At 37.5% G+C, this 25690-nt stretch overlaps 1 protein-coding gene across 7 annotated transcripts in view; it reads right to left on the minus strand.

The window, feature by feature from the left end:
* Nucleotides 1–775: 775 nt before the first annotated feature.
* fcho2 (FCH and mu domain containing endocytic adaptor 2) overlaps nt 776–25690 on the minus strand; it is a 60003-nt gene continuing 35088 nt past the window's right edge. The window contains exons 11-28 of one of the 7 annotated variants that reach the window (XM_059357569.1): nt 25122–25146; nt 24817–24873; nt 23899–23958; nt 23199–23372; nt 20773–20797; nt 20165–20200; nt 18674–18713; nt 18452–18537; nt 14023–14138; nt 12830–12959; nt 12267–12326; nt 11252–11363; nt 8896–9051; nt 8064–8196; nt 6283–6482; nt 6123–6187; nt 4106–4270; nt 776–4019 (exon numbers count right to left, since the gene is read on the minus strand). In XM_059357569.1, coding sequence (XP_059213552.1) covers nt 3997–4019; nt 4106–4270; nt 6123–6187; nt 6283–6482; nt 8064–8196; nt 8896–9051; nt 11252–11363; nt 12267–12326; nt 12830–12959; nt 14023–14138; nt 18452–18537; nt 18674–18713; nt 20165–20200; nt 20773–20797; nt 23199–23372; nt 23899–23958; nt 24817–24873; nt 25122–25146 — 1663 coding nt within the window. In that variant the 3' untranslated portion in view covers nt 776–3996. The other 6 variants (XM_059357563.1, XM_059357564.1, XM_059357562.1 and 3 more) reach the window with 6 other exon arrangements.

The raw sequence follows: 25690 nt of genomic DNA on the forward strand, positions 1-25690 counted from the left end.
TCAAGGTTGATGAGATGAGCAACAGGTTCTACAGATTCATTTTTTTAATGAATTAAGAAATTTAAAAACGTGTCCATCTCAAACAAAAACATGTCTTTAAATGTAATTTTTGTCACTCCAAAATCCCAAAACATTCATTTTAATTAAGTAAAACAGAGGAATATATCGATTATTCAATTAATTGTTGCATTGCTCTGAAATGAACAAAAAAGTACCAGATTGAAGCTCTTACTAGATCTTCATCCTGAGGCTAAAAAAAGCACACAGAACACACTTAGTCATTTTAATATATTTGTATATATTCATATATTACACATTTAATACAGGCACAATGAGAAATCATAAAGTAGAGACAAAAAGTGGCTGACATATTGGTAAAAATGTACAATTTATGAGAATCATTTACATAATTTTGCTCTCTTTAAACTCTTTTCAATACAACATATAAAGAAAAAAAGGATGTGAAAGTGACAAAGAAAGGAGCCTTGAACAGTTATTTTGTACGTTTTGTCGGGACAGCAAGAACCAGCTTGCTAATACTGAATACAATTACCAAATTATTATTATTTTTTTTTTTTATGTATTCGGCTCATCTGACCAAAACCACTGATATATAGTTACTAAAGAGAAACCATAGTGATTTCACACTGTACAAATGTCTGGTGCTACAATTTTAGGATTTTATGTAAACTCATTATTTCAAAACACCTTCAAACATTTGGCTGATTGAGGTCGAGAGTGAGATACAAAATTTAAAACACAACTTAAATGGATATTCAAATCATCCATTTAAGATTAATGTCTGCCTCTGGATATTATCAAAGGCTTGCGACTTGAACCAGATTCTTACAAAACATTAAAAACATTAAAAACTGGTGACAATCACCTTGGCCAGATATGATGGATGATGTGAGTCAAGTTTGGATATGAGTTTTAAATCACCTGCAGTTAAAAACTACAATGAGCCGTTTTCTACAGCACAGCGGACAATAAAAAATAAGCCAGATGTGAAAAGTTATTTTCTTATCTGAGAGGTCAGTTGGCCACATGATGCACAGTGTATGAAACTCCTGCTATAAAGAGTTTCATCAGTTTTCAATCACAGCTTCCAGGCAACTAAGCACATCTCCAGACACAGCACATACAGCCAGTTGATCAAATTAAAGCAACTTCAAGGATATTTAAACTGGTTTAAATTTAACACTGATGCCTCTATAGGACCGACATTAACCAATAAGACCATCAGCGAGAAAATTAGCTAATTCAATTTAAAAACTCACTGCAGAACCGGACAAAAATATTTACGGCACGCAGAGCCTATGTTTGCATTTTTCCAGGCAAGCCTTGGCAGCGAGTCTTACTTCAGACAGTTAAAAACCAGCAGGAGGAGATTTTTCTTTAGAGAATTGTATTTTTGATGTTATATTTTGTGGTAAAAAGATCGATACTAGGGCAGGATATGCAAAGAGATAATGAAAAGAACTGATGAAAGAAGGAAAAAAGCAACAATAGCCGCGTTTCCGTTAAAGTCAAAGCAAATTTTAAAACAAAATTTTGAAATGTTGCATTAGAGAAAATGCTAAATTGAGACGTTTCCATCAACTGGTTTAGAGCGAATAAACAAAGCTGCATTAACATATTTTGTCAGAAGATGGCAGTGTAATGTGTTGCTGTAAAAAATGTTGCTGTTTGGAAAACTTTGGCAACCCACAAGAGAAAATGGAAAGAAGTCTTAAGAAATTGGATTCAATTGGGCAAATTATAATGTTCGCTACATCAAAATTTATTTGGAAAAAGTGTTTCCATCTCTGTTTAGCACAGTAAGTATTTTTCGATAGGGCAAAAACCACCTCAAGCGAGCATAGAAACTTCTATGCAGATTTGGGGGGTTTTATTTTAGTTTTCATGTTTCAATCTTTGCTTTTCTCATGCAAATCGTCAAAATGTGCAAAGAAATTCATTGATGGAAACATGGCAAGTCATAGACCACGGGCAAAATTGTGAGATGTAAAATAATTCAAAACTGATCTTGAATTAGCTCTTCCTCCTCAACAGGTATGTAATATGCCTATTTTATTTTTTAAATACATAGCAAGATGCAGTTTTACATCAGAATTAATGTAAAACAAATTTGACTTTGTTTCACCATCCTCATATTACAGTTATTAATCTTGCAAAGGCCCAAACAGATACATTCCCTCATCGCTATGCATTCTGCAAACAGTTGTTTTAAAAAAGAAAAATGGTATTAAAATAATTGCATCTTTCTTTCACATGCATCCAAAATAAATGCACTTGCTAGCCAGATCAAGATCTTTACAACACAAACAGTGGTTGTAAGGAAACAAGACCACTTCTGTCCACAGGGGGTGCCAGAATCAACACAAAATTAAAGTTCCTTGTAGTTGCTTTAAGGATCATTACAGGTTGAGGTCAATGAAGAACATAAAAAAACTCCATGGAGAAGTACAACAGCCTCGACTACAGCAGCAGCAGCAGCAGCCTTCTTTAGTAAAAGACAAGAACAAAGCACCAAGAGTCAAAACGTGGCAATTTTCCATCCAGACATCCATTTTCTATACCTGCTTGTGCTGTTTATAGTTGTAAGAGGCTTATCCCAGCATGCACTGGGTGAGAGGCAGGACAGGTCAGTGATCTATCACAGGGCAATGGCAGTACTGTGTGACAATATCGAACAACACCGGATTACTCAGTGTTGAGTTTTTGTGATAAGGCATTTCCGTCGTTAATTTGGCCTTATTGTGCTATTTCTGACTTACATCGTCTACTGCACAGTGAGAGGTGAAAATGATGAGCGTCTGATAGAAAAAAGACGAGATATAAAAAGAGTTTGGTGATCAAACTCAATCACAGAAGGCAAACATGATTTCTGGAAGACAGTCAGGTTGTAAAAAGAGGAGACATTTTCCCTTCAACATCCAAATAAAAGGAGTAAAAAACACAACTGGCACATTGTTGGTGCTATCGACTGTGCTGTCGTATACAAAAAATATTATTAGAGAAAAGTTAGATTCAGGCACATTTCTCTATTAATAGGGCATTTTAAAAGCTCCGTGCTTCTAACATTTTTTGTTTTACAGTCAAGATTTTTTTTTTTCAGTATAAAAATTAAGGCCTAAAAATGTAAAAAGAATGCAAAAAAAATGCAAGCCGTGACTGAAAGGGGGATTTACAAATGAGAAAAATCTAAAAAGACCACAATGATCACAGATTGATTAAAAAACTCTGCATTTTAACCACAGAGAAGTGTAGCTTAAATCTGGAAAACCCCAAATTTGGGTAAAACATTGTTGCCTATTGATCCACAGTAAAAGAGGAGGCACTGAGGTCAGATTTTTTTTTTGCATTTGTGTGAAAGCACTTCAAGAGAAGCTTGTGCCATACGTGTGTGAGTAAGACAGATTTTACCTTCATTGTTTCATTGCACGTGATGAAAAAAAGACAAATCATGAGGAAGAAAAAAGAAAGATCAGTAAACAAAACTGATTTGAGCATTGAGTCAGAGCTGGTTGAGCAACGTAATCAGTGTTAATATTTACAGTTCAGACGGAGAAAAGATTCTCTGCTCTTCCACACGGTTTTGTTTTATAATCCTTAAAGGCTCTTGGAAAATGAATATAAGAGGAAGAAGAGCATCTGAAAGATTGTTAGTGCACTTTTTCTTTTATGATTTCAAATACAATATAGATTTATATCTAATCCATAAATTGTTTCTGACTATACAAAAGTGAATTGATCAGAAAGCATTATTAGACTTCATATCTACACATTTCCTGAAAGCTCATCTTTCTTTTAATCTTTTTCTCTTTTTTTTTAAACAGTGTTCAATACTCAGTGCTGTTTTATTGTAGTGAGATTCTCGCCTCCCGGGCAAAAGCTCAGATGGATCCAGAGGTTCAGGAAGCTTTGAAAAGTTGCCAACTTTTGTGTCAAACAAGATTTTTTTTTTCTTGAGAACCAGAGTGGTGGGTCGCCTCAGCAATCTGCCATGTAACGTCCTGCAGAAGACAACAAAATATGTGCAGTTTGAGTCATAAATGTGTTAAATATTCCAGAAACAGATACGTGTGGACGATCTGCATACCTGTGGCAAATCTCTTCTTGTTGAGAGAAAGTCTGTATCCAGAACCCTGCAGCTCCATGTCCACTCCTGACAGGGTGCTGCCCTCGTTCATAAACTGCACTGCTAAAGTGGACGGGTTCGACGGGCCATCTGACAGCTCAAACTTGGCCCTCAGGGACCCGGCGCCTGGGGTCAAACACAAATAAACTCACTCACTTTGCAGCAATTGATCCAAATCACTACTTCAGAAAGTGCAATTAGTGAAAACTCTGAGGTTGTTAACCCTTTGATGCACAACATATAAACACCTTCTAATGCACAACATTTCCCATGTTATTTCATGCTGGTTATGTGTTTGAATATCTTTTTTTTAATTACAGATCATTGTATCCATTTTTCCTTTCATACTTTATGAAGAAAAATAGTTTTTGTATTATTACATCAAGTTTACACATATGGGTCAGTAATGCCCTTGTGCATTAGAAGCGTAGTGATACAAAAAGTGAAACACTAAATTAACAATTTGAGTATATGTGTAACTATGTTTGTCTTATTTTTAAGGTTTAACTTTAAAAGAGTTGTTAGAACCACCAGATTACATTGGAAAATCACATATTTTAACATCTGAGACTTATTAGACCCACCAAATAATAATTCCCATTGGAAAAACACCAATTTAACAAAATAGGATAGTTAATATTTGTGTCTTCTTTGTCTGGTTTTAAATTGGTGATTGGTGACTTGGTGACCCTTTGATGCACAACATATAAACACCGTCTAATGCACAACATGGGTCAAAAATGACCTTGTGCATTAGAAGCACGGTGATTTAAAAAAAAGTTTTTTTATTCAAAAAGTGAGAAATGAAAACAAAAAAATAGGATGTATGATGATCAAAAACAAGTTATTTGAGGAAAACATTTAATACTGAATGATGAAATTAATTTATTGCAAAGATATAGAATATAAAAACTTAGTCGGGTCACTTTAAACCCATAATGTGCATCAAAGGGTTAACCTAAGATGAGAGAAACTTTGGGTTTTCAGTTCCAGAAAGAGAGGTAACTTAAACTCTGGGTTACTAACACTGGGTTAGTTGGCTATCAGTGGAGGTTTACTGTGGTTTACTTGCTTGGGTCGTATCCATTTCATCGGGGTATACTGTTTATATATTACGGTATTCGTAAACACGTTAATTATCAGTATTAAACTAAAAAAAGAACAGAGTAATTTTAGTTTTTAAAAAGTCTTGTAAGTCGCGATGTTTATTAGCCAAGCTGCCTAGAGACTGACCTCTGGTGGCGGCTGCTGTGCATTACACATAAAAAAAAAAAATTATATATATATATATATATATATATATAAAATCATACAGGATTTCTAAATACACTGGTATACCTTATGCCACCCAAGCCTATTACTCAAGACTTTTTTAGAGTTCTTGTCGCTTTTATGCAGTTTGATTACAGCATCAGGTCACCTCAGCTTAGAATTAAACCTCTGCATGTCATTTTCCTATTTTCTTTATAATACTTTGACTCTGTGCATTTCCTGTACAATGTTTAGTGCACATAATCTCAGTTTAATTAGTGATAATAGATATAAAGCTTTAGGCACGTAGGGTCAAAGAATAATTATCTCTATCACTCTTGATGAGAACAGAACATAATTGATATTTCTGAGTTAGCTGTGCTGTGCTGCAGCTGCAGAATAAAAAAAAACTTCATTGTGTTATCAACCCTTTCCTCCGCTCTAACTCAGATTATTTTCTGGCTATTATTTTTGTGCATGATCTGCATATACATGCATAAGTATCTATACATCTGCAGGTTAAAATGGAAAACTCTGATCAGCTTGTTCTTAAATGGAAAACCAATCTCATGTTTAGTCAATTCAGAGATCAGGAGTTGAGTCAGAGTTTGTTAAACCTGCTTTCTGAAACAAGACCAAAGTCTCTTTCTCGCTGCACACATATAGGAAGGATTTTGAACAAGTTGTCTCTTATTGCAAACAAAGAAGAAAAAAAAAGATGATTTACCTTCATTTTCGGACTTTTCTGAGATGTCAGTCAGCTTCCACAGACACTTATTCTGCTCTGAATTCCTAAAACAAGAGAAAGAAATAAGCTGCTTCTTCTGTTGAACTAAGATAAAAGTGCTGTCAGCGGTCCTGCTAATATAAAAAGTGCCACATTTTACCAGATGGAGTTGGGCAGAGACTGCATGTTGGTGACTCCTCCGTCCACGGGCACTAAGATCTGCACGTTGGTGAGCGGACCAGGGGCGGCCATGGACTCCGGGTTGTAGCGGTAGTCTACCCGCAGGTCTGATGTGCTCGGTGTGCACTTCCAGTACACGGCCAGGTTGAGAGGGGTGGAATGGATCCCGTCAGACTGAACCTGAAACCCGGAGAGACAAACAAAGCTGCTTTGAGTTCTTCAGCAGTAATGAGACTTTATGAGACCATGTTGTGATTTAGTTGTCTTACTTTGTTGAAAGGTTAAATGTAAGCTAAAAAACCCACCAACTTCTCCCACCAACAAAATGCCAATTAGCCCAATAATGGACTGTTTGTTTGAGCTTATATTTCATTATGTTCCTAGATTTCTTCCTGTACTACACATATACTAAAACTCAGATTTATTTGACGAGAGAAAAAAAAGCAGAAGCAGCCTGATTATGGGGTGGCAGGACGGCCTTTAGTGGTTTGTGTGGTTGTGAGCGAAGTGGAGGGCCGAGGCTTGATGCTTGATGACAGTGTGGCCGAAACAGCTGAAGAATCACTTAACAAAATATCTAACCCCTACATACTGTGGGGCTGAAGCATTTTACTGGCATTACTATACATTACTTTACTATCCATTTACCATTATGGACATACATTAAATAAATACCATTTGATTAAGGCATGTATAATGGTCAAGACGATCTTCTAAACCAGTTCTCAGTCCAGTAGAGCACCTTTAGGATGTGGTGGTATAAGAGATTTGCATCATTGATGTGATTAATCTGCAGCAACTGCATGATGCTATCATGTCAATATGGACCAAAATATCTGAGGAACTTTTCTAAAACCTTGTTGAATCTATGCTATGAAGAATTTAAGCAGTTCTGAAGGCAAAAGGGGTCCAAAACAAAACTGGTACTAGCAAGGTGTACCTAATAAAGTGGCCAGTGAGTGTAGTCTTAAAGTAGAGGGAAAGAAAAAACAATCGAACTGTCACAATACTTCAAAATAATTATTTTAATATATACTTTATTGCAGGAGTTGATAAAAATGTATATTTGTTTATATATCATGTTCTTTATACTTGTAGCATTCCTGCACATTTATATGTTTTAAACTGAGTAACTTATAATAATAAGGTTAGAAAAAACTTTACTTTGCTTTTTTCCATTCATTCTCTATGGCTCTAAGCTTTTAAAATAAAAAAAATATGCACACAGATATGAAAGAAACTAATGCGCTAATGTAAATAAGCCAGTTTGAACAGATAAAACAAGCTTTCTTTGGTTTGACTTTAAACATGATGTCATGCAGAGGAGGCATTTCGCGTGTGAGGCTTTTAGGAGCAGGCCTACAGCACCGTATACAGCTGAGGTTTAAACCAGACTATAACATGGTTTCAGAGCAGTAAATTCAATTATAAAGCCAGTTAGTCACCACAAATTAATCCTAACTGGTGCAGACAGATTGTGAGGCTGTGACAACAAAGTTAAAACTACTTTAATATTCTAAGCGTATAACAGACGATGAATCAAATAGACTCTTTAACTTTGGAACATTTCTATCAAAAACTGTACATTTCATATAAAAATACATTCTGCACTGTCTGTATTTCGGCCCTGCTCTCTCATCTATACTCTCAGTCTTGTCTGCAGCGTAAAGCACTCGGAGAAACATGTTTTTAGAGGGCATTCTTCCTAAACACAGTTATTTTATCTGGATTATGTTCGAGGCTCTGCGTTGGCTGACTGACCTGGTATTTTAGGATGTCCACATTATAATAGGAAGCTGTAGGATTCTGATCTGAGGCTTTTCTGAGGTAGGACGTCAGCGCTTGCATGTTGAACCAGAAGTCCTTGGAATTTGAGTCACTTTGGGAAGGATCACTAGATAAAAAGACAAACAGTCAGAGAGATACACACACACAAACTCAAGCACAAGGAATAATATGAGGCTAAATTATTCATTACTACTGGCTTTGTGTGCAAAGCTCCAATAGCTTGGAAAAAATGACCCTGTTATATCCAACCAGCTACTAAATCATGAATTCCATTTGATTCAATTAGTCCGACCATGTGGTCTTGGGATAACTAAGAGAAGGAAGAAGAGCAAAAAAACATTAAAAAGAAAAAAGAAAATTAACTTTTTACATTTTAAAAAGCTGAAGAAACAAAAAGAAATAAATGTTGCATCGGATGTAAGGTAAAACATACATTAAAGTTCTCCGACTAAGACTAAAGAGGTGAGAAGTAAAATAATATATGTGGAATCAAGCAGCTGTTATATGAAGTTTGCTGCTCTTTGCTATTTCGAGGCGTGAAGTGTTTCAGAAGAGACATGGGCTGTTGAGAACCTGGCTGTTAAAGTCTGGTGGAAAATACTTCCCTGACAACTTAATGATAGGTTTATGTCAGATTACTAATTGAATTTCCTCTCTCTGACGCAGACTACATTTCCTCCATTCTCACTCAAACCGTCGCTTCCAAATCCCCTCGATCGCTTAACCACGACTCTGACAAGTTATCCACTCGTCAGCTCTGCACAGCTCTTCGTTTCCAGTGCAGCAGTTTGTGTGCACAGCTCACCTGTACAGAAGCTGTTGGTTGGGCAGGATCTGCTCCAACCTGCTGGTGTTCTTCAGTTTGAAGGTGAGCACGGCCGGGGAGGGGTTAGTGGTGAACACTTTGATGATGCCCATGGGGAACGACAGGGTCATGTCTCCTGTGATCTTCACAATGCACCTGTGGAACGTAGCCACGTGGATATAAAGGATATGTTATAGATAGCATATATTGCAATGACACAAAGCTGTTGAAAATCAGTAGCCGTGTTTCCATCAATGATGCGCATGAGAAAAGCTTGATGGAAATACCAAAAATCGATAAAAACTCATAAATCCATATTAAAGTTTTTACGCTCGATTGAGGTTGTTTTGTCTTTTTCAAAAAATAGTTAATGCGGTAAATAGGAGTTGGAAACGCATTTTGTGAATAGGTTCTAACGTAGATAGCATTTAACTCATATGACTGATCAATCAACTGAAAGAACAATTATAAGTTGCCCAATTGAATCTAATTCCTGAAGACATATTTTCTCTGGTAGGTGGCCAAAGTTGTCTGATAAGCAACTTTTTTTTAAAATTATTCTTTCTCTCTTCTTCTTTATCTCTTCTTCTTCTACTGTTTACTGACGGATTAGCCTACAGCAATACATTACACTGCCATCTTCTGACCAAAGTAAGTTCACGCAGCTTTGTTTATTTGCTCTAAACCAGTTGATGGAAACGTCCCTAATTTGCATATTTCTTAATGCAACATTTCAAAATTTTGCTTAAAAATTCGATTTGATTTTAATGGAAACACTCTTTGCATATACTGCCCTAGTATTGGACTTTTTACAATAAAATACAAGATGAAGCACACAAAATGTGTCACAAACGACAATTTTTGCTTCAGACTTTTGGCAAAGTTTCCCTTGGGTCGATAATTGATTGGCTTATTGAATGTGAAAGACGTCTATCAGAATTTTTCAGCCTCTAAATTTACATCTTCAGATTACTTGTTTTGTCTGACCAACAGTCCAAAACCCAAATATATATTCTATTTTATTCAATCAGCAGTGATAAACAACAGAAAAAAGTATTAAATCATAACATTTGAGAAGCTGCAACCAGAGACAGTTAGGCACTTTACATGAAAAATATCCTAAATAATAAGATGAAATTAGGGCCGCCCCTTCTTAGTCGATTAGACGACTAATCGGTTGTTTTGGTCTTAGTAGACTAAGATTTTCTTAAGTCGATTAATAATTTTTTCCCCTGCTCAAAGACTTATTTCCAAGAAACGTAAGAGCACATAATCAGGTAAACATAAGATTTAAAGTGGTGCTTTTGCTGGATTTTTTGTGTAAAAATGCTTTAACAGTTTTACAGATCTTATGATTAAATCGACTTATCAATCAATGGATTAATTGACTAAGAACTTGAAGGACAGTCTGGACTTCTGAATATATAAATAATTGGTAATTTTATTTTGCTTATGTAATGTTTTTATCACTATAACTAAACACAAATCCAATTATGCTCGAATCATTGGTCTTTTTAACTCTAAAATGTCTTGTTAGGAAATTGTATGATTTTCTTTCTTTTAGATATTAAAATAAAAGGAAACATTAATGCCTGATTGGAGGCAGGCATATACAGCTGTCTTTAATTTAAATGCTGGATGGGTTTCCTTTACTTGCCCTCAATTGTTTTTTTTTTTTTTGCATTTTCTATTGTTATTATATATTTCTTCTCTTTCCTTTTACTTTATCATAAGCACAAATGAAGAACTATAAAGAGCTATAAAGAACTTTTAATATAAAGATCAAGGCCTTTTTAGAGTTGGTATTGATTGCCTCTAGGTCCCAGGTGTAACACATCTCTGTTTCCATTTTTCTTAATAAACATCTGCATGCTTCTATAAGTCTAATATAAATCCAGTTTCTTCTTTCAGTAAAGGTTGGCCTAGGCTGTGGTGGTAACTGCCCACAGCGGGTCTCAACCTCGCACCGTGTCTCCGCTGCATTGCTTTTGAAATGTTCCATTTACTAATCCCTGCAAAAATAAGCCTTTTGCACAGCAGCAATTTAACAGCAGTTAACCAATAAAAGGCTGTATGTTTTCTCTGCCCCAGACTATAATCTGCCCCATGTAGGTTATCCACTCTGAAAGAATGGTGTCAGACTAACGCAAAACATTCCACACATGCAGAGCGAGAGGGAACTACGGGCACAAACAACGGTCTGAGTGGAGCACACATCAGGCAGCACAACAGCATGAAGTGTATAACTCATAACGTCATTTGTGTTGTACGTTAAAGTTCAAATATGGACAAAAATGTGTATGCGTGCAGGTCCATGTCGGGGCCTTTGAGCAGCAGGAGGTCATGTGAGACTCACTTAGTGGGATCAGCTCCTTTGAAGTAAGCATTAACCGATTCTGTAAAGGCCACGGCAATGGGCAAAGCATCTTGGGATGCCAGGGTCACAGGGCTGGGGCCGCGAGACGTCCCTGAGAACGAGAAAGGCACGGAGTTGGAGGTCTGTTGACTCAGCTGTAGATCTACAACAGCGCAGTTCAAAGCTCACATCAGAATTAGGAAGGCTTAATCATGCAAGGATGCATTATATAATTCTGAATATTTGTATTATTGCATATCATGAAGTCAGTCAGTCATACATTGCAAATAAGTACATTCTGTTATTTTCCTAATAAAGAAAAATAAGTTTTTAGAGCAGATCATGCTACAGCTGCTTTAGTTCAAATTAGGCACTATTAGACAGACAGAATTACCTCAGACTGCATATTAAAACCAAAGTCAACATGTACCAGTCAAATCATTCATCACTTCATTATTTTAAAAGGTATACTATGCAGGAATTTCTGAAAAAAAAACCCCAATCTATAGACTTGCAATAAGTCATAATTTATGCATGTTACGCTGTCTGTATTTGCAGAGATGCTGCCATCCGTCTGTATTTTCTCTTTTTTTCGTTTTACTGTGTTCAGAACATTCTCTGGGTGTCATCCCTTGGACACAAAGCTACAATAATAGCAGAAAAAATGCCCCAAAAAAGTCAGGCAAATATAGAAAGGCAAAACGACAAGTAGACAAAGCTTATTCCTTTCAGTTCCATTAAGCCAGGGAGGAGGCGGCAAGTTTGAAAATTTCGACAATTCCTGCATAGCATGCCTTTAACAATCAAATCTTTACAATGTTAGGAGTTGATGCTGTTGACAGTAAGACAAAATGTGAGAAATGGTCTAAAGAGGTGAATATGGAGAGCACACATGACAGAGAACTGCAATCACTGCAAAGCAACATGTCCACGAGTCCGTCCAGCCCATCAAACAGACTGGTGTTAGTGTTTTTAAGTCAAATACAGAGGAGAGTCCTCTTGTATGCAACCATACCTGCTGGTGTTTCACACCGCTTCTCAAACGTAGGCAGCTTCGCTATGAACACATCATCCTCTTTACGCCAAATTAAAGGCATAAAGAAGACAAGGAGAGCACAAAATGTGAGGAGAGATGAGCATAGTTGCACGTCCTAAATGTGTGATTGTGGCAGGTGAGTCCTGAGGCTGATATGAGTGCACAGAGATGAACAAAGAGGCCCTAATGATGACAGTGAAATGTATGCAGAGTATAGATGATGACTGTAAGCACCACGGAGAGGAGTGTCTCTCGTTGAGAAACAAGAGTTTGGAAAGGCAGACTCACTTTGGCTTAGTAGAAAGAAAGGAGAGAGGGAGAGCAGCTCTGGCTCTGGGGAGGAGAGGGGGAGGGCAAAGGTGTGCTCAGCTCCTGTAAGGAGAGGAGTGAAGGAAGGAAGGAGTGAGAGGAGAGGAAAACAGCACCTCGTGTTGCAGAGACAAAAGGTATGTGGCAGCTTGGTGAGGAGCTGAATAAAAGGAGAAGAAATAGCTCCAAGAAAAGGGAGATTACAGCTGCTTTGTCTGGTGCTTCACACTTACCGACAGTGGGGGTGTTGCCGGCACTGAGTGAGGCGTTCGAGGATAGGGAGGAGGAGCTCTCGGCCCGGGCGAGGGGTGCAGCAGGAGGAGGGCTGGCATTCGAGGTCTTGGGTGGGCTGAACGGCCGTACCTGAGTGATGAGAGGAGAAATGTACAGAGATGTTATTACCTGTATCTGTTAAAACCAAGAAGATAATCTGTATTTGGATAGAAAGCTGAAAAGGGCGTGGTTTAACAGTCACTTGAAATCGGACAAATGCTGTATTTACAAACCTAATATTCATTGTCAGTGCAGGTTTTGTACCTTCAAAGCAACAACTTGATTTAATATTGGCATATAATTAATTATGCACTATATTTCCACAATCTCGGTTTATTAACTGTCTGAACCCCACCACCACCACCACCTACTTTAACACACAATCAGAAGCTGAAAAAACTGTTTTAGAAATCAAAACATTCTGTTTTGCAGTCGAAACAGAAATCATTTACAGTAAAAACAGAGAGAAAATATCCTTCAGTTGAATGGAATAACCTTATATTTCAATGATGCTGCATTCATTTATATTTTTCTGGGTTTTCAACTTTCATGTTATCCTCAGGTCTGATTTGATCCAGTTTCAAATGTTTTTTATATTAGACATTTGGCCGTCTTTCATATAATAGACAGAAAATAACATGCAAAATTCCAAAAAAAGTGTAAAACTTGTGGTAATAAGACGGCAACAACGTGTGACACATATTTGGTGCCTTTTAAAACATCAAATAAAACAGAATAAAAGTTGCACAGTTGGAAGACAATATGAAATGTAGCACATAGGCTACTGCTAGAAACGTAAGATTCTAAACTTAATTTGGATGTATATGTTTCAGGGGTTTGAAGAAAAATCCAGCTGCGACACCAAGATATTCTCTCACTTCTCCTGCACATTAGGGCCTCTTCCTCATGGATGTGAGAGTCATTTTCCCCATAATAATGACAATATAATATAATAACAAGCGACCTCGGGTAGAGGAAATATCTACCTGATACGTCACATCATCTTTGCTTTCCCAAATAATGTATTCACATTTGGGTACAGACACACTACAATGGAGTCAATCAAATAGGACGGTAAAACAGAATGTTATATTGACTGAAATCAATGTTGTGTTGCACATATAGCTACTGTACAGTTACTTTAATTACTCACAATCTCATTGATCCCTGTGAGTTTTCCTGTGGGGAGTTTGGGCCTGGAGGAGGGTCGTGGCGGGGGCACCAGGGCTCCAGCTGTCAGGGGAGTCGTCGGTCGGTTTGGTACTGGCACTGCACAGAGAAACATGTGAGATTTACTGGTTAGTGACAGTTAAACAGCGGGGGGTACAAACAAACATGTATGCACTGTGCTTCAATCACTTTGATGCAAAACCATCATGCAACAAGACCTCTAGCGTATAAACCAGAAAAGCAAATCATATACAGGAAACAACATAAAAGAAAAACACATTCCAAAATTAATTTCACAAAAAGGAAACTCAAAGACAAACCAGTCAGTCAGTAAGAAAAGCAAATAACATAATGAAAAAACAACAGAAAACATTCAAAAGTATACAGTTGTCAACTCCAAATGCAAAACAAATGCACAATATGAAAACATATGGTTAAAATAAAACAAAATACAAAACTAAAAGTCCAAACCTCAGGCATTAGACACTGTATAATGTTACCATTGAATATTTTGCTTGATGGAGCTGCTGCCCTATCTGTGATCCCAGAGAAGACGTCAGAGAAACAGGAGCTGCCGTCTTCTCTGCTGCACGCCGCTTTGCAGTAGGCGTCAGCAGAGTCATCAGACAGGAAGCGACTTGACCTGCCGGATCCCGACTGAGGCCTCTGGAGCTCCTTCACAGACGACCCGGAGCCCTGACGGCGTGCTGGTGCGAAATTGTCACTGAAGGCGATCCACTGGCTCTGGGACCAGGACACGGAGGAGAAGGCGTCGACGCTCTTTGGAGGGCTGGCGGCGGCGGAGCTTTTGATGGGGTCAATTGGCTCGGTCGGCAGGGTGATGGGGGCGCTCTGGGCCCTCGCCGGGACGGGCTTGAGTGCTTGGAAAGGGTTTTCTGGCGAGTCCCAGGGAGAGGACGTGGACGAGGAGAATGAGGAGACATCTTTGGATTGTTGGCTCTCTGCCAGAGGAGGGGAGCGCTCCTGTTGTGTCACCACCTCAGCTGAAGGGGGCGATGCGATTGACAGACGATAAACATGACAAATGCAAAGTAAACCAGTAACTCAAGCAATTTACAAGTGACCGCTCAACAGTTAGTAGCACAAGAATCCACGTCTGTTGTACACTAGGACGTAAACGGGTTTCAAGTACAGTTGTATGGTTACCCTGACCTTGGTCCATAATATAAATATATACCTTTCCTGCTGGCATAAGTGATCATACAGTGGTATCATACTGTATCTCTGTATTGTCTCTATGGAAATAAATTTGCTGCTTTCTTTTACAATTTGCTTTTGAACCACAATCAGTTTAAACTCAGATGCTTTAAATATCCCTTAAGTGTTTTATGTTTGGTTTTAAATCTCAATTCAGTTGTTCTGCAAGGTAAAATTACTGTTTTTGTCAAAGGAGTCTGATGGCTTTAAAGAGACCATACATAATGGCTTCAGTTCCTCATCAGAAATGAAAAAAAAACTGATATTGATTTCTTTAGGTGACTATTTTCAGGTGTATGCAAACTATGCAACCATAGTTTTGGTGCCATATCTTTACAGAATGATGGTGCATAATTGAAACTTAAATCTATCCTCACACAGCAATGACCCTGATTTTAGACACACACAAAAAAAACTCAAGTAGAGGTAAGTCAGAATCTCACGTTAACATGCATTTGAAGAAAATAATACTTTAACGTTTGCACAAATAGAAACAAAAATCAAAACAGAAATACCATGCAAAACAGCAGTTGATGAATGCTTGAAGTTCCTCAAACAAGTTTTCATTTAGATCACAATCTGTCTGATAAACGGGGCACACACATTTTACCTGATGACTCCGGCAGAAAGACGTCATTCACCAGAAAAGATGGAGATGAAGGGATTGAAAGGAAGATAGAAGCAAGGTCTAACAAGAAAAGTTCAAATAAATACATAAAACCCAATAAAACATCAAGTAATTGTAACTCAAACAATGACATTGTGATAAAACAAAGAGCAAAGTAAAACAAATGAAAATGTCCAAAACGTGAGATAGTAAATGGAAGAATTGCACATATTTTCACCATGTTTGCTTCGATGACAGTTTAATCGTTTAATACCTCACAGACTAGACTTGTTTAATGTGTCATGTGTGTATTTGAAGCTGCTAATACTGCTGCACTGTACACAGAGAGATTTAACAGGCTGTAAGCAGGGACTTAATTCCCATCACCGTATCTTAATCAGGGCACTCTGCGATGCTCTTTTGACTTTTAAGCCGAGACCTTTGACAGTAACGAGACACTGTTTGACAACATACGTGCCAGTGGGCTTTATGGTTGACCCTTCTGACCTCAACTAGGTGCCAATTAACTGTGGATTACGCTTAGCCTAGGCAATGGGTCAGCGCTAATGTCACTCTGTTTAAACACTGGTGTCATGCACGTAAAGCCATGAGAATCGCTCCATCAACACTGAAGTGTAAAGTCAAACAAATGCCTCTCAGAGAAGTAGGACTGGAGAGACTTCAGGAAGATTTATATGAAACAGGAGGAGACAAAAGTGATGGAAAATAATTGGAAACAAAAACTTCAAAATGGAAAAGAAAAGCTGCCATTTTAATTCCCTAAGGTGGAATATTCTGTTGACCTCAGGGGTCAGTTCCTCCGTCATGGACCGAGAGGAAAAGCTTCCAACTGAGCAGCTCAGAAAAAGAAAGAAAGAGAGACTACATAGTGCATAGAGACAAGATGAAATCAAGGAACAGAAAAAAAAGTTGTGGATCCCTGGCTTAAATGTGTGAGTGTTTTAGTTGCTCCTTATCATACTTCAGGTTTTCATGAAATCAAAACCAATTTTTGATAATATCTGTTGTCCTTTTTCCTCTGAGACCAACAGTCAATGAATTTAAATTCTGTAAATACCTCTCTATTAAGTTGTTTTTTTGGTATGGCAGAGTCTGCTCAATTCAGATTGTCTACCTCAGAATAAAGTATTCACAGGAAATGATGCATGCATGCTATCCAATGTAATTATATCTCCTTGACAACAGTCTCTCCGTTAGCTTTTCACTTTCTTTGCCTACAAGTTTTGACAATATGTGAAAATAATGTGGTCTCCACATGCTATACACATTGAACTATTTAATTATTTTTAAAAATCTCCTTGCAACCTTGCTTGTCCGCTCCCCTCTGCTCTGTGTGAGCAGTCTGCAGTTCAGCCAAAGTTTTAATATTTCTGTCACATGACTGTCCATTCAAAGGACTCCTTTTTTCCCAGTTGCGCTGAGGTGTGCAGAATAAAACTTAAATGAGACATGCAGAATAAAATGATTTTGATAAACTATTACCATTTTACTATTTTAGGCTTGGCTATGATAAGTGGTGCAATTCTGCTAATTGTTTTAATAAAACCTGCCACATGAGGGGTTCAGAGGGTTAAGTTAGTGCTGAAGCAAACCCAACACTCCTGCTGCTGCACCTTCCAGTAAAAATGGGGAAAACAGCAAAGCAGTCACAGTATATTTGTTGTCATTCATCAAAAATGCATGAACGAAACAAGACAGTGGTCATTTTTGCATTTTTCATCAGTGGGTCATTTTCAATTTTTACAAGGGAGTGATAGAAGGAGCAAACACAATGAGCTGTTAGGCGGAACAGCGTGAGGTTACCCGGAAATTAGAAATCAATACAACCGCAGTGCTTTTATTTTGAAGGTGATTTACGTGTGTGTGCGTGCATATGCACCTGCACAGAAATGCGTTGTTACCTTGTTATCTTGTCAAAACACTTTTTTTTTGCATAAAGTTAATAAATTGCAGGTTTATCGCATAACATACATGTACTATATTGTTTTTGTGGCTTGAATCAATGTTTTGTTAAAAATAAATAGAAACCTAAGATAATGTTTGGAGTTTTTACTATTTTCTTCCTGCTAAATTTGACTTACTCAAAACTAACATATTCTTATAATAACATTTATTCTTACCAGTAGCAGCTCAAAGCCATATCATTTACTGCATTTTATTAAGCGATGAAATGAATATTGAGCAGAATTAAGTTCCGAGTATTGGTCCGGCCCTCAGCAACCTTCACAGCACCTCATGTGGCCCCTTGGGGAAAAATAATTGCCCACCCCTGTGTTAGATAAAAAGCTGAACACTTTCAACTTCTAAGCAAGACAATGAACTCCTTTAACTGCATGAAAAAAGCAAAATACTTGCACAATGTACGGAAGGAAATCAGATCGCTGACCAACTACCTGCTTAACAAAGCTGCATTTGCTGGTACCACCTGTAACCACAAGTGTCTCCAAACACCCAGGACTGAAATCTGAAGGATCACAACTTTAAGAGACCTCTTATTGATGCTTGAAACTTTGTTGAGGGATATTACTACCAAGAAACCATGACATTTTGAGGCTTTAGGGGTTACCTGTTGATGAAGACACAGAGGAAGAGGAGCCTGCTGCGAGAGTCGGGCCGAACGGGTCCAGAGACAGAAGGTCATTGTTTGTCAGTCTGTCGGAGGGAGAAAGTGAGAAGGAGTCAAGTCAAACTTACAGTAACATGTCGGGCAGAAAACAGACAACTTAAAAAGCAAAGATTCTGTAAAGGTGATGAAAACTGTGGCAATCATGAACACGTTCATACTTACTCGTATGATGTTGGCACTCTGGGTTTTCCCAGCTCATCACCTGCAGAGAGAGAAAAACACAGAAAACTCACAGACCTGCAGAGTGATGACAGAAAATTTACTTTCACATCAAATGATAACAAAAATCAAACAAAAAAGATTTTCCCCAGCTACAATTGAAAGTAATTTGCCAGATGTTTAAACTACATCACACCTTAAACCAGAATATATAATCTGACGTTCTGACTGAAAAAATGAGAACCACCATCTGCCATGAAAAGTCATGTGATAGAAGTATGTTTGCAGTAAGATTTAGGTTGGATACATTTTCTGCCATATACAATTAAACCTTTAAATCTTGCCCAAATACTGCGAAGGGTTTAGTTCAAATGTGTTTTTAATTTTAATGGTAACACTTTAAAACAGGGGATGGAGTGACTTTGCAACTAAAAATAAAAACAGTCATTGCTTTGTTATTTTGTGCCCCTTTCTAAAGTGTTACAATGCATTGCAAAAACCTGAAGCAGCACTTAAGCACCAGAGGTAAGAGGTCCCGAATAATAAACCGTGTGTTTATAAGTTCTTAAAGGTATACTTCACCCCAAAAAACACTGTTTGTATATTCATTTCTCACCCAGTGTTACCTTATATTCTTGAAGTAAACTTTGTTCTTTTCGCAGGCATCCACAGTGAACAAATAATCCAAAACTGAAAAAATTCTTGTCTTGTTTAACAACAGCAAAACTATATCAAACATCAATTTATAAACCCTCACACAACTCATGCAGTATAATGAGTCTCATTTTTATATGTTTATCAATTTTGCTAAAACCTAACAATTCAGAACACTTTGCATAAACAGTCTCACGCTTCTGCAAGCGTGCTACTCATCCAGACTTGCATAGAGTTGAACAAGTTGTTGTATAAATTGTGTGAGAGTTTAGAAATGGATGTTTTGATTCGAGGTGTCATGATTCTCCAAATCCACGATTCAGATTTTAGGGTCATGATTCAATTCAATGTTCGATTATAAACATTTTATTCAGACTCAACTATCGAGTCTTGATTCCTAAAAATGAACAGTTCTTGTTCCTTTAATGCCCAGCGTGTGATATAATTCCCATATGTTTTCAAATTTAAATCTTTTAATTAAAATGGGGGTGTTGCAAATCCTGCTTTTGATTTCAATAATTGAAACTGAATGCTCATTCCAATCAATTTTAGATAAAAAATGTCAATCATACAATCATGTAATTTTTTTAACTCTTCGTTCGACATGGAAAAAAAAGTTTTGTTCAAGAATTCAAAGTTGCACAAGAGTGAGTCATTTATACACAAATGCTGATTTTGGGGGTGAAGTATTCCTTTCAAAATAAACTGAAAGTTTGCAGTGAGAGAACGCAGTAGTGTGAGTGGTGTTAGCTGGTGTGAGCTGGCTGCAGGGGACAGAGACACTTTGAGGGGAGCGGAGGCAGGGCTGGAGGCTTACTGCTGGAGTGAAAACATACTTACCAGGACCCTGAGCCTTAGGGCTTAATGCAGATACTCCTGTGATAAGCGTACGTAGAGTATACATCTATCAATGCAATGCTTTGTGAGCTCAACTATCATTTCAGCTGCAGGATGTGAATATTATTACTATTTAGTTACATACAAACAAAGTATGTGAATGCATCTTCTGAAAAAACTAAACTGTAAACTGTTAAACTTAATTATTGCATTAATACCTCATGATACATGACCTATAGGTAAAACTATTCCTAAAGCATTTCTTAAGCACTCAACACTGACTTTCTATAAACTGTGCCAGTCTGCAGAATGGAAAAGATAATTTCTGACATGTCAAAACATAAACAGCCAATTAAGCAATTAATCTTATTTGTACCATGGGAGGGAAATATCCCTGAAGCTTTAAAATGTATAGAAAAAGAACAGTTATTTACTTTTTCTCGAGATATGTTGGCTTTGGCTAAGTTTCTGGATTTTCCCTTTTTTAAGACAACCTCTTTAAAAGCAACTTGTGCCAAGAAAAATGTAGCGGAGAAGTCGTACAGTCGACCTCCTTCACAGTCATCCAGCAACACGCAGATACAGAGAGGTCAGACAGAGAAAATACTCACTGGACTGGTTCCTCCGCATCTGTCCCTGAAAACAAAAACAGACATTAATTAATCAGAGACGCATGCGACCCACCACGAATTTTCAGCTATTTGTTGCCAGACATTTGCTCAATTTGTTGGAAGAAAAATCACAAATAAAAGAAGGCTGACACGACAGAAATGATCAATCTGCATGCAGGAGACATAAAACAGAACAACATGCTTTTTATGAAGTGAAACGGAGTATTTTAAGGGTAGTAATATTTTTTTCTGCTTCGTTGCAACACAAAACGGTCCTTTTATATGTCAAATGGTTTGATGGTGTTTATGTAACAATATATAAGAATTTAAATATAAAAAAACTCAATGAAAATAGTCAGAAAAAAGGCTTTTAAGGGTTGAAAACTATATTATTAATTATTCCCAGTGGCAAAGGGATTTTTCCACTTCAGAGTTAAAGACAGTAAATCACAGGACGACTCTCAACTCACACATACCAGGAGTTAAACTTAGGGTGAAATATTCAGCAGCGCAAAACTGAACATCTAAGCCTATACAACGATCAGTCAGGGACAACAGAGAGCGCCCCAAACACTTCACCAACTTCCTTTACAGAGACTTTTTTTTTCAGGACATAAATCTGCCGTGTCATGCTGCGTAACACTAGATATGCAAGATTTGCTCTCGAGGGTCAGTAACCCAATGGAAACTTCGAGCATCAATTTCAATAAAGAATTCATTCGCACAAGGAGAAAGATCGTGGTGTAGGAGGGGGGGATTGTCAAGGGAGGAGGGGAGAAAAAGAAACAAAATGGGTTTAAGGAACACAGCAAAAGCGTTTAACCACCGTAGAGCTGTGAGGCCAGGGTTTAGTCCCACAGGCGCTAAGCGGCAAATGGGTTCAATTACGGCTCTTGCTGGCCACACACACACGACTTCCACTGCTATTTCAATAAAGGGAACACCGCAGAGGGGGAACCAAACAGGAGGAGAAATGAAAAAGACAGAAAAATGAGCACTGAGGAAAGAAAAAAAAGAAAGAAAAGAAAATCTCTCAATAATTCACACCAGATGATGCAACGTTCGTCATTACCTCGGATGTATGTTTTAACTTTAATCCAGAACTTTTCTGGTAAATATGAAATAGGAAAAGGGTGCGAAACAGAACTCCAAACAGACAGAGAGGAAAGCAAATATAATCTAATGACTGTTCTGGTATTTAAACGCAAATCAGACAAACAGCGGTCTGGGTTTTTTGTACTTTTCGGATGAGAAAGTAATTGTGGGTTTGAGTCTCGACAACAACCGAAACCAAACTGCAGTGAACAAAGTCAAAAGGTTTTAAAAGAGAACATCTTTTCTCCTGAATCTTGTTACATTAAGTAGTAAAAACATCCTCTATAAAGTTGTAATTTATCTTCATCACTAATTCCCAGGGTGGAAAAAATAAATAAATAAAAACAAGAAAAACATTTGTAAAAACGACGTAACTAACCCCATAAAGTATTCATAAATAACCACAACAGAGTCCTGTCTAGAACAAGTGGGCTCCAATAAAAACCCAACGAAAGAAAAGGAGGAAAAAAGGGAGCGAGGTACAACACAAACAGGGAGGGGAAACAGTGGTCAGAGCAGAGGGAGAGAGAGCCAGAGCCGTGAAGAAAGATGCCGTGACATTCGTTTAATGTGCAGCCGGGGAGTGCGGCGGGTGAAACCCACTAGACCCCCTTTTGCAACACTGAGCGTGCCCTTTCAGCCGCTGCACAACAACATTAACAACAACAACAGCTCAGTGAACACACGGTGCATGTTTGCACACAAGCAGTAGTGGTTTTAAATTTTAATGGCAGCGGCTATTTTCATAGAGCGGCAGAGAGTGATTCACAGATTGAGTGATGGTGAGGGACAAGGAGCTGAATGAACGGCTCCATGACTGAGGTCAGGGATCAGACTGGGCTCTGAGTGTGTGTGTGTGTGTGTGTGTGTGTGTGTGTGTGTGTGTGTGTGGCCTGCTGCAAAGCATTCCCTTAAGTGCCTGCAGCGTGCATGTGTGTGCAAAAAAGGCCAACAACATCAGATACTTAACTCAGAAATTATTCTTTCTCAATTCTTGATATTCTTTCTTTAAGATTTTATTTGACATGAAACTGAACTCAAATTAAAGATGAAATGTGTGCAAGCAGGAACCACAGTAAATCAGCAGCCACTCTAGTGTGTGTAATAAATTAAGAAAGAAAAGAATACATGTATGCCTTTTCCAATGTAAATAAAAAAAACTTCAAGAAAGAACGTCGTCTCAACGCTGTTCCCCTCTCCCCTCACAGAGGTTACACATTCTCCTGATGCCCTCTAGTGTTGCAGCGGCAGAGCAGGCGGCTGCTGCAGCAGAGCTGAAAGAGCAACAGGTTTGTGTGTGAGATTTTTTAAGTGTTAGTGTTTTTTTTTACCGAGGTGGAGGGCGACAGGATGATGTTTCCGATGGAGATTTTAAGCTCGTCGATGGTGGCTCGGTTCTGGTGCGTGCCGTTGTTTGGCTGAACGGGCTTGATTTCTACGTGGAACTTCTTGGGCTCGTCTTCGTCCTCTGAGTCGCTGGACGAATAGAAGGAATTCTCTTTGGCATGTGAGCACCAAAAAAAAAAGTTAAGGAGACAACGGGCACAGAGGAAAAAAACAAAAGGCAGCATCAGTCTTTTTTACACTTTTTTTTAGCGATGGCCTCTGGCTGCAGATGGGTGTGAACAGAAAAACAAATCTAAGAGATCCTTGATGTCTCATGAGCTGGACTGAGCCTCAGAGTGTATTATTGCTTCGTTGATTTTACCTCGAAAGACCCTTGTGGTGTCTAGATGTAAAACAAAAATGCATGATGGCTAAAAATTTAAATACAGGATATAAACAAGCTAAGGAGGAGCTAAAAAACAGAATAATAATAAATAAACCAGACATAATAACAGTATAGTTAAAAGAATTTGCAATCATTAAAACAAGTCAGAAATTAAAGCCTTTAAACAGCTGTTATGATGGCAGAGAGTCCAAGCTTACAGCTTTTTCCAGATGATTCGATGTGTATGGTGCACTGGAAGAAAGACATTTTCGCAGTTCAGTTGTGATTAATGTGAACAACATCAGGACGAATTAAAGGATATCGTTTTCATTTGCTTCCGGTCTGATACAGAAGCCCTCTGCATCAACCTGGGGAACATTCTGCAAAATACAAACAAAAGAAAAGTTTAAACTTAAACTTTGTTGCACTTTTCAAAGTTGAGATGAATGTATGTACATTTTATTATCCTTGTATACAGTTGTTTAACTGGTTTCTTTGTTTATCTGACTATTATTTGTTTTTAGCCACTTTATTTTTGTTATTAACTGTAACTCGGCATCAGCCCTCAATTATCTCTCTGAAATATAAATAAAAGTTGTTAACATTTTGCACATCCTGTTGTTCATGAAAAGGTTTTATTTTCATTTCAAATTACATTTAAATTTGTTTTTTGAATCAAATTGTAGACAAGAAAGTCTTTAGTCTTCAATTAGACAAAACATGTCATATTATATTACTCAAAACAGAATAAATTAAATTAACTGTTGACTTTGATTATTTTCATTGTCCATTAATCTGTTTATGATTATATTGATTAGTCTATTAGTTGCCTGATCTATAAAATGTCACAAAATTATGAACAATGTCAACCAAATGTTTCCTAAAGACCATAATGACATCCTTAAATGTTTTGTTTTGTCTACAACTCAAAGATGTTTAGTTTATTGTGAGAGAGGAGCATATAAAAATTTAAATATTCACATTTAAGAAACTAGAATCAGTGTGATTGAGTGAATCACATGCTACTTTTTTTTTTCACTTGTGTATATTCTACTTTAGGGTTAGGGTTAGTATTTAATAGTATTACAGGACAGTTTTTTATATATTTTTTATGTTAATGAAAAGTATTTTTCATTGTGATTGTGTGTGTGTGTGTGTGTGTGTGTGTGTGTGTGTGTGTGTGTGTGTGTGTGTGTGTGTGTGTGTGTGTCTGTTTCTTTGTGTACCGGCTTGCTTACAGCATTCTGGATGTCTATGGCCCCATAATATCCAGGGGGAGCACCATTGGCAGTGTTCTACAAGCACAAACAGAGAAAAATGAATAGATGAATGAATGAATGAGCAAATCTGCAAAACAAACAGGAGGGCGGGAACAGAGAGAAAGAGAGAGAGAGAGAGAGAGAGAGAGAAAGATAGAGAGAGAGAGAGAAAGAGAGAGAGAGAGAAATGAACAAGGAACTTTTCCACCTCCTCCTGTTCAAAATAACATTGGAAGTTGAATCAGTTGAAGTATCAGGTCAAAGTTCAAGAACAATATACTCACAGCAGCTTCGACTTCTGTCGACTCCCTGAAAGATAAAATCGTCACAACATGATGAGAAAATCTTTAGTATTATAAAGAAGGAAAATAATATGTTGCATAAGATGTGTTGAGGGGTTGCAGCGATATAAGAGTTTCATGGTATGAAAATTGTCGGTTATCATATCTTCACAAAAAATGGTTTAGAGTTTTAATTCAAAACTGTTTAAATTTCTTTAAGCATCACTGATAAGTTTTCCTTTTTTAAGATTTTTTTCATAAAATTCTTTGTATTATGTTTTTTGACAATCACACATGCTTAATTGATAATAACACATTTTTAATGGTAACATTTTAAGCACTTTTTAAACCCTTTTTGGGGTACCTAAACCAAAAACTTTCGAACCCTTGATCATCATATTTAAACTGTTGCTTTAAATACAAATTGTGAAAAAGCTTGTGCTGAGTATTGAGTTGACATATACTCAGTCGCCCATAAAATTGAAAAATTGTGGTTTCATTTTCATTGTGATATGTTTGGAAGAGATTGATTAAGGAAGTTTGGAGAAGATATACACTTTATCTGACAATAA

Source organism: Centropristis striata, chromosome 19 (assembly GCF_030273125.1).
Source record: "Centropristis striata isolate RG_2023a ecotype Rhode Island chromosome 19, C.striata_1.0, whole genome shotgun sequence".
NCBI classification, from domain to species: domain Eukaryota; kingdom Metazoa; phylum Chordata; class Actinopteri; order Perciformes; family Serranidae; genus Centropristis; species Centropristis striata.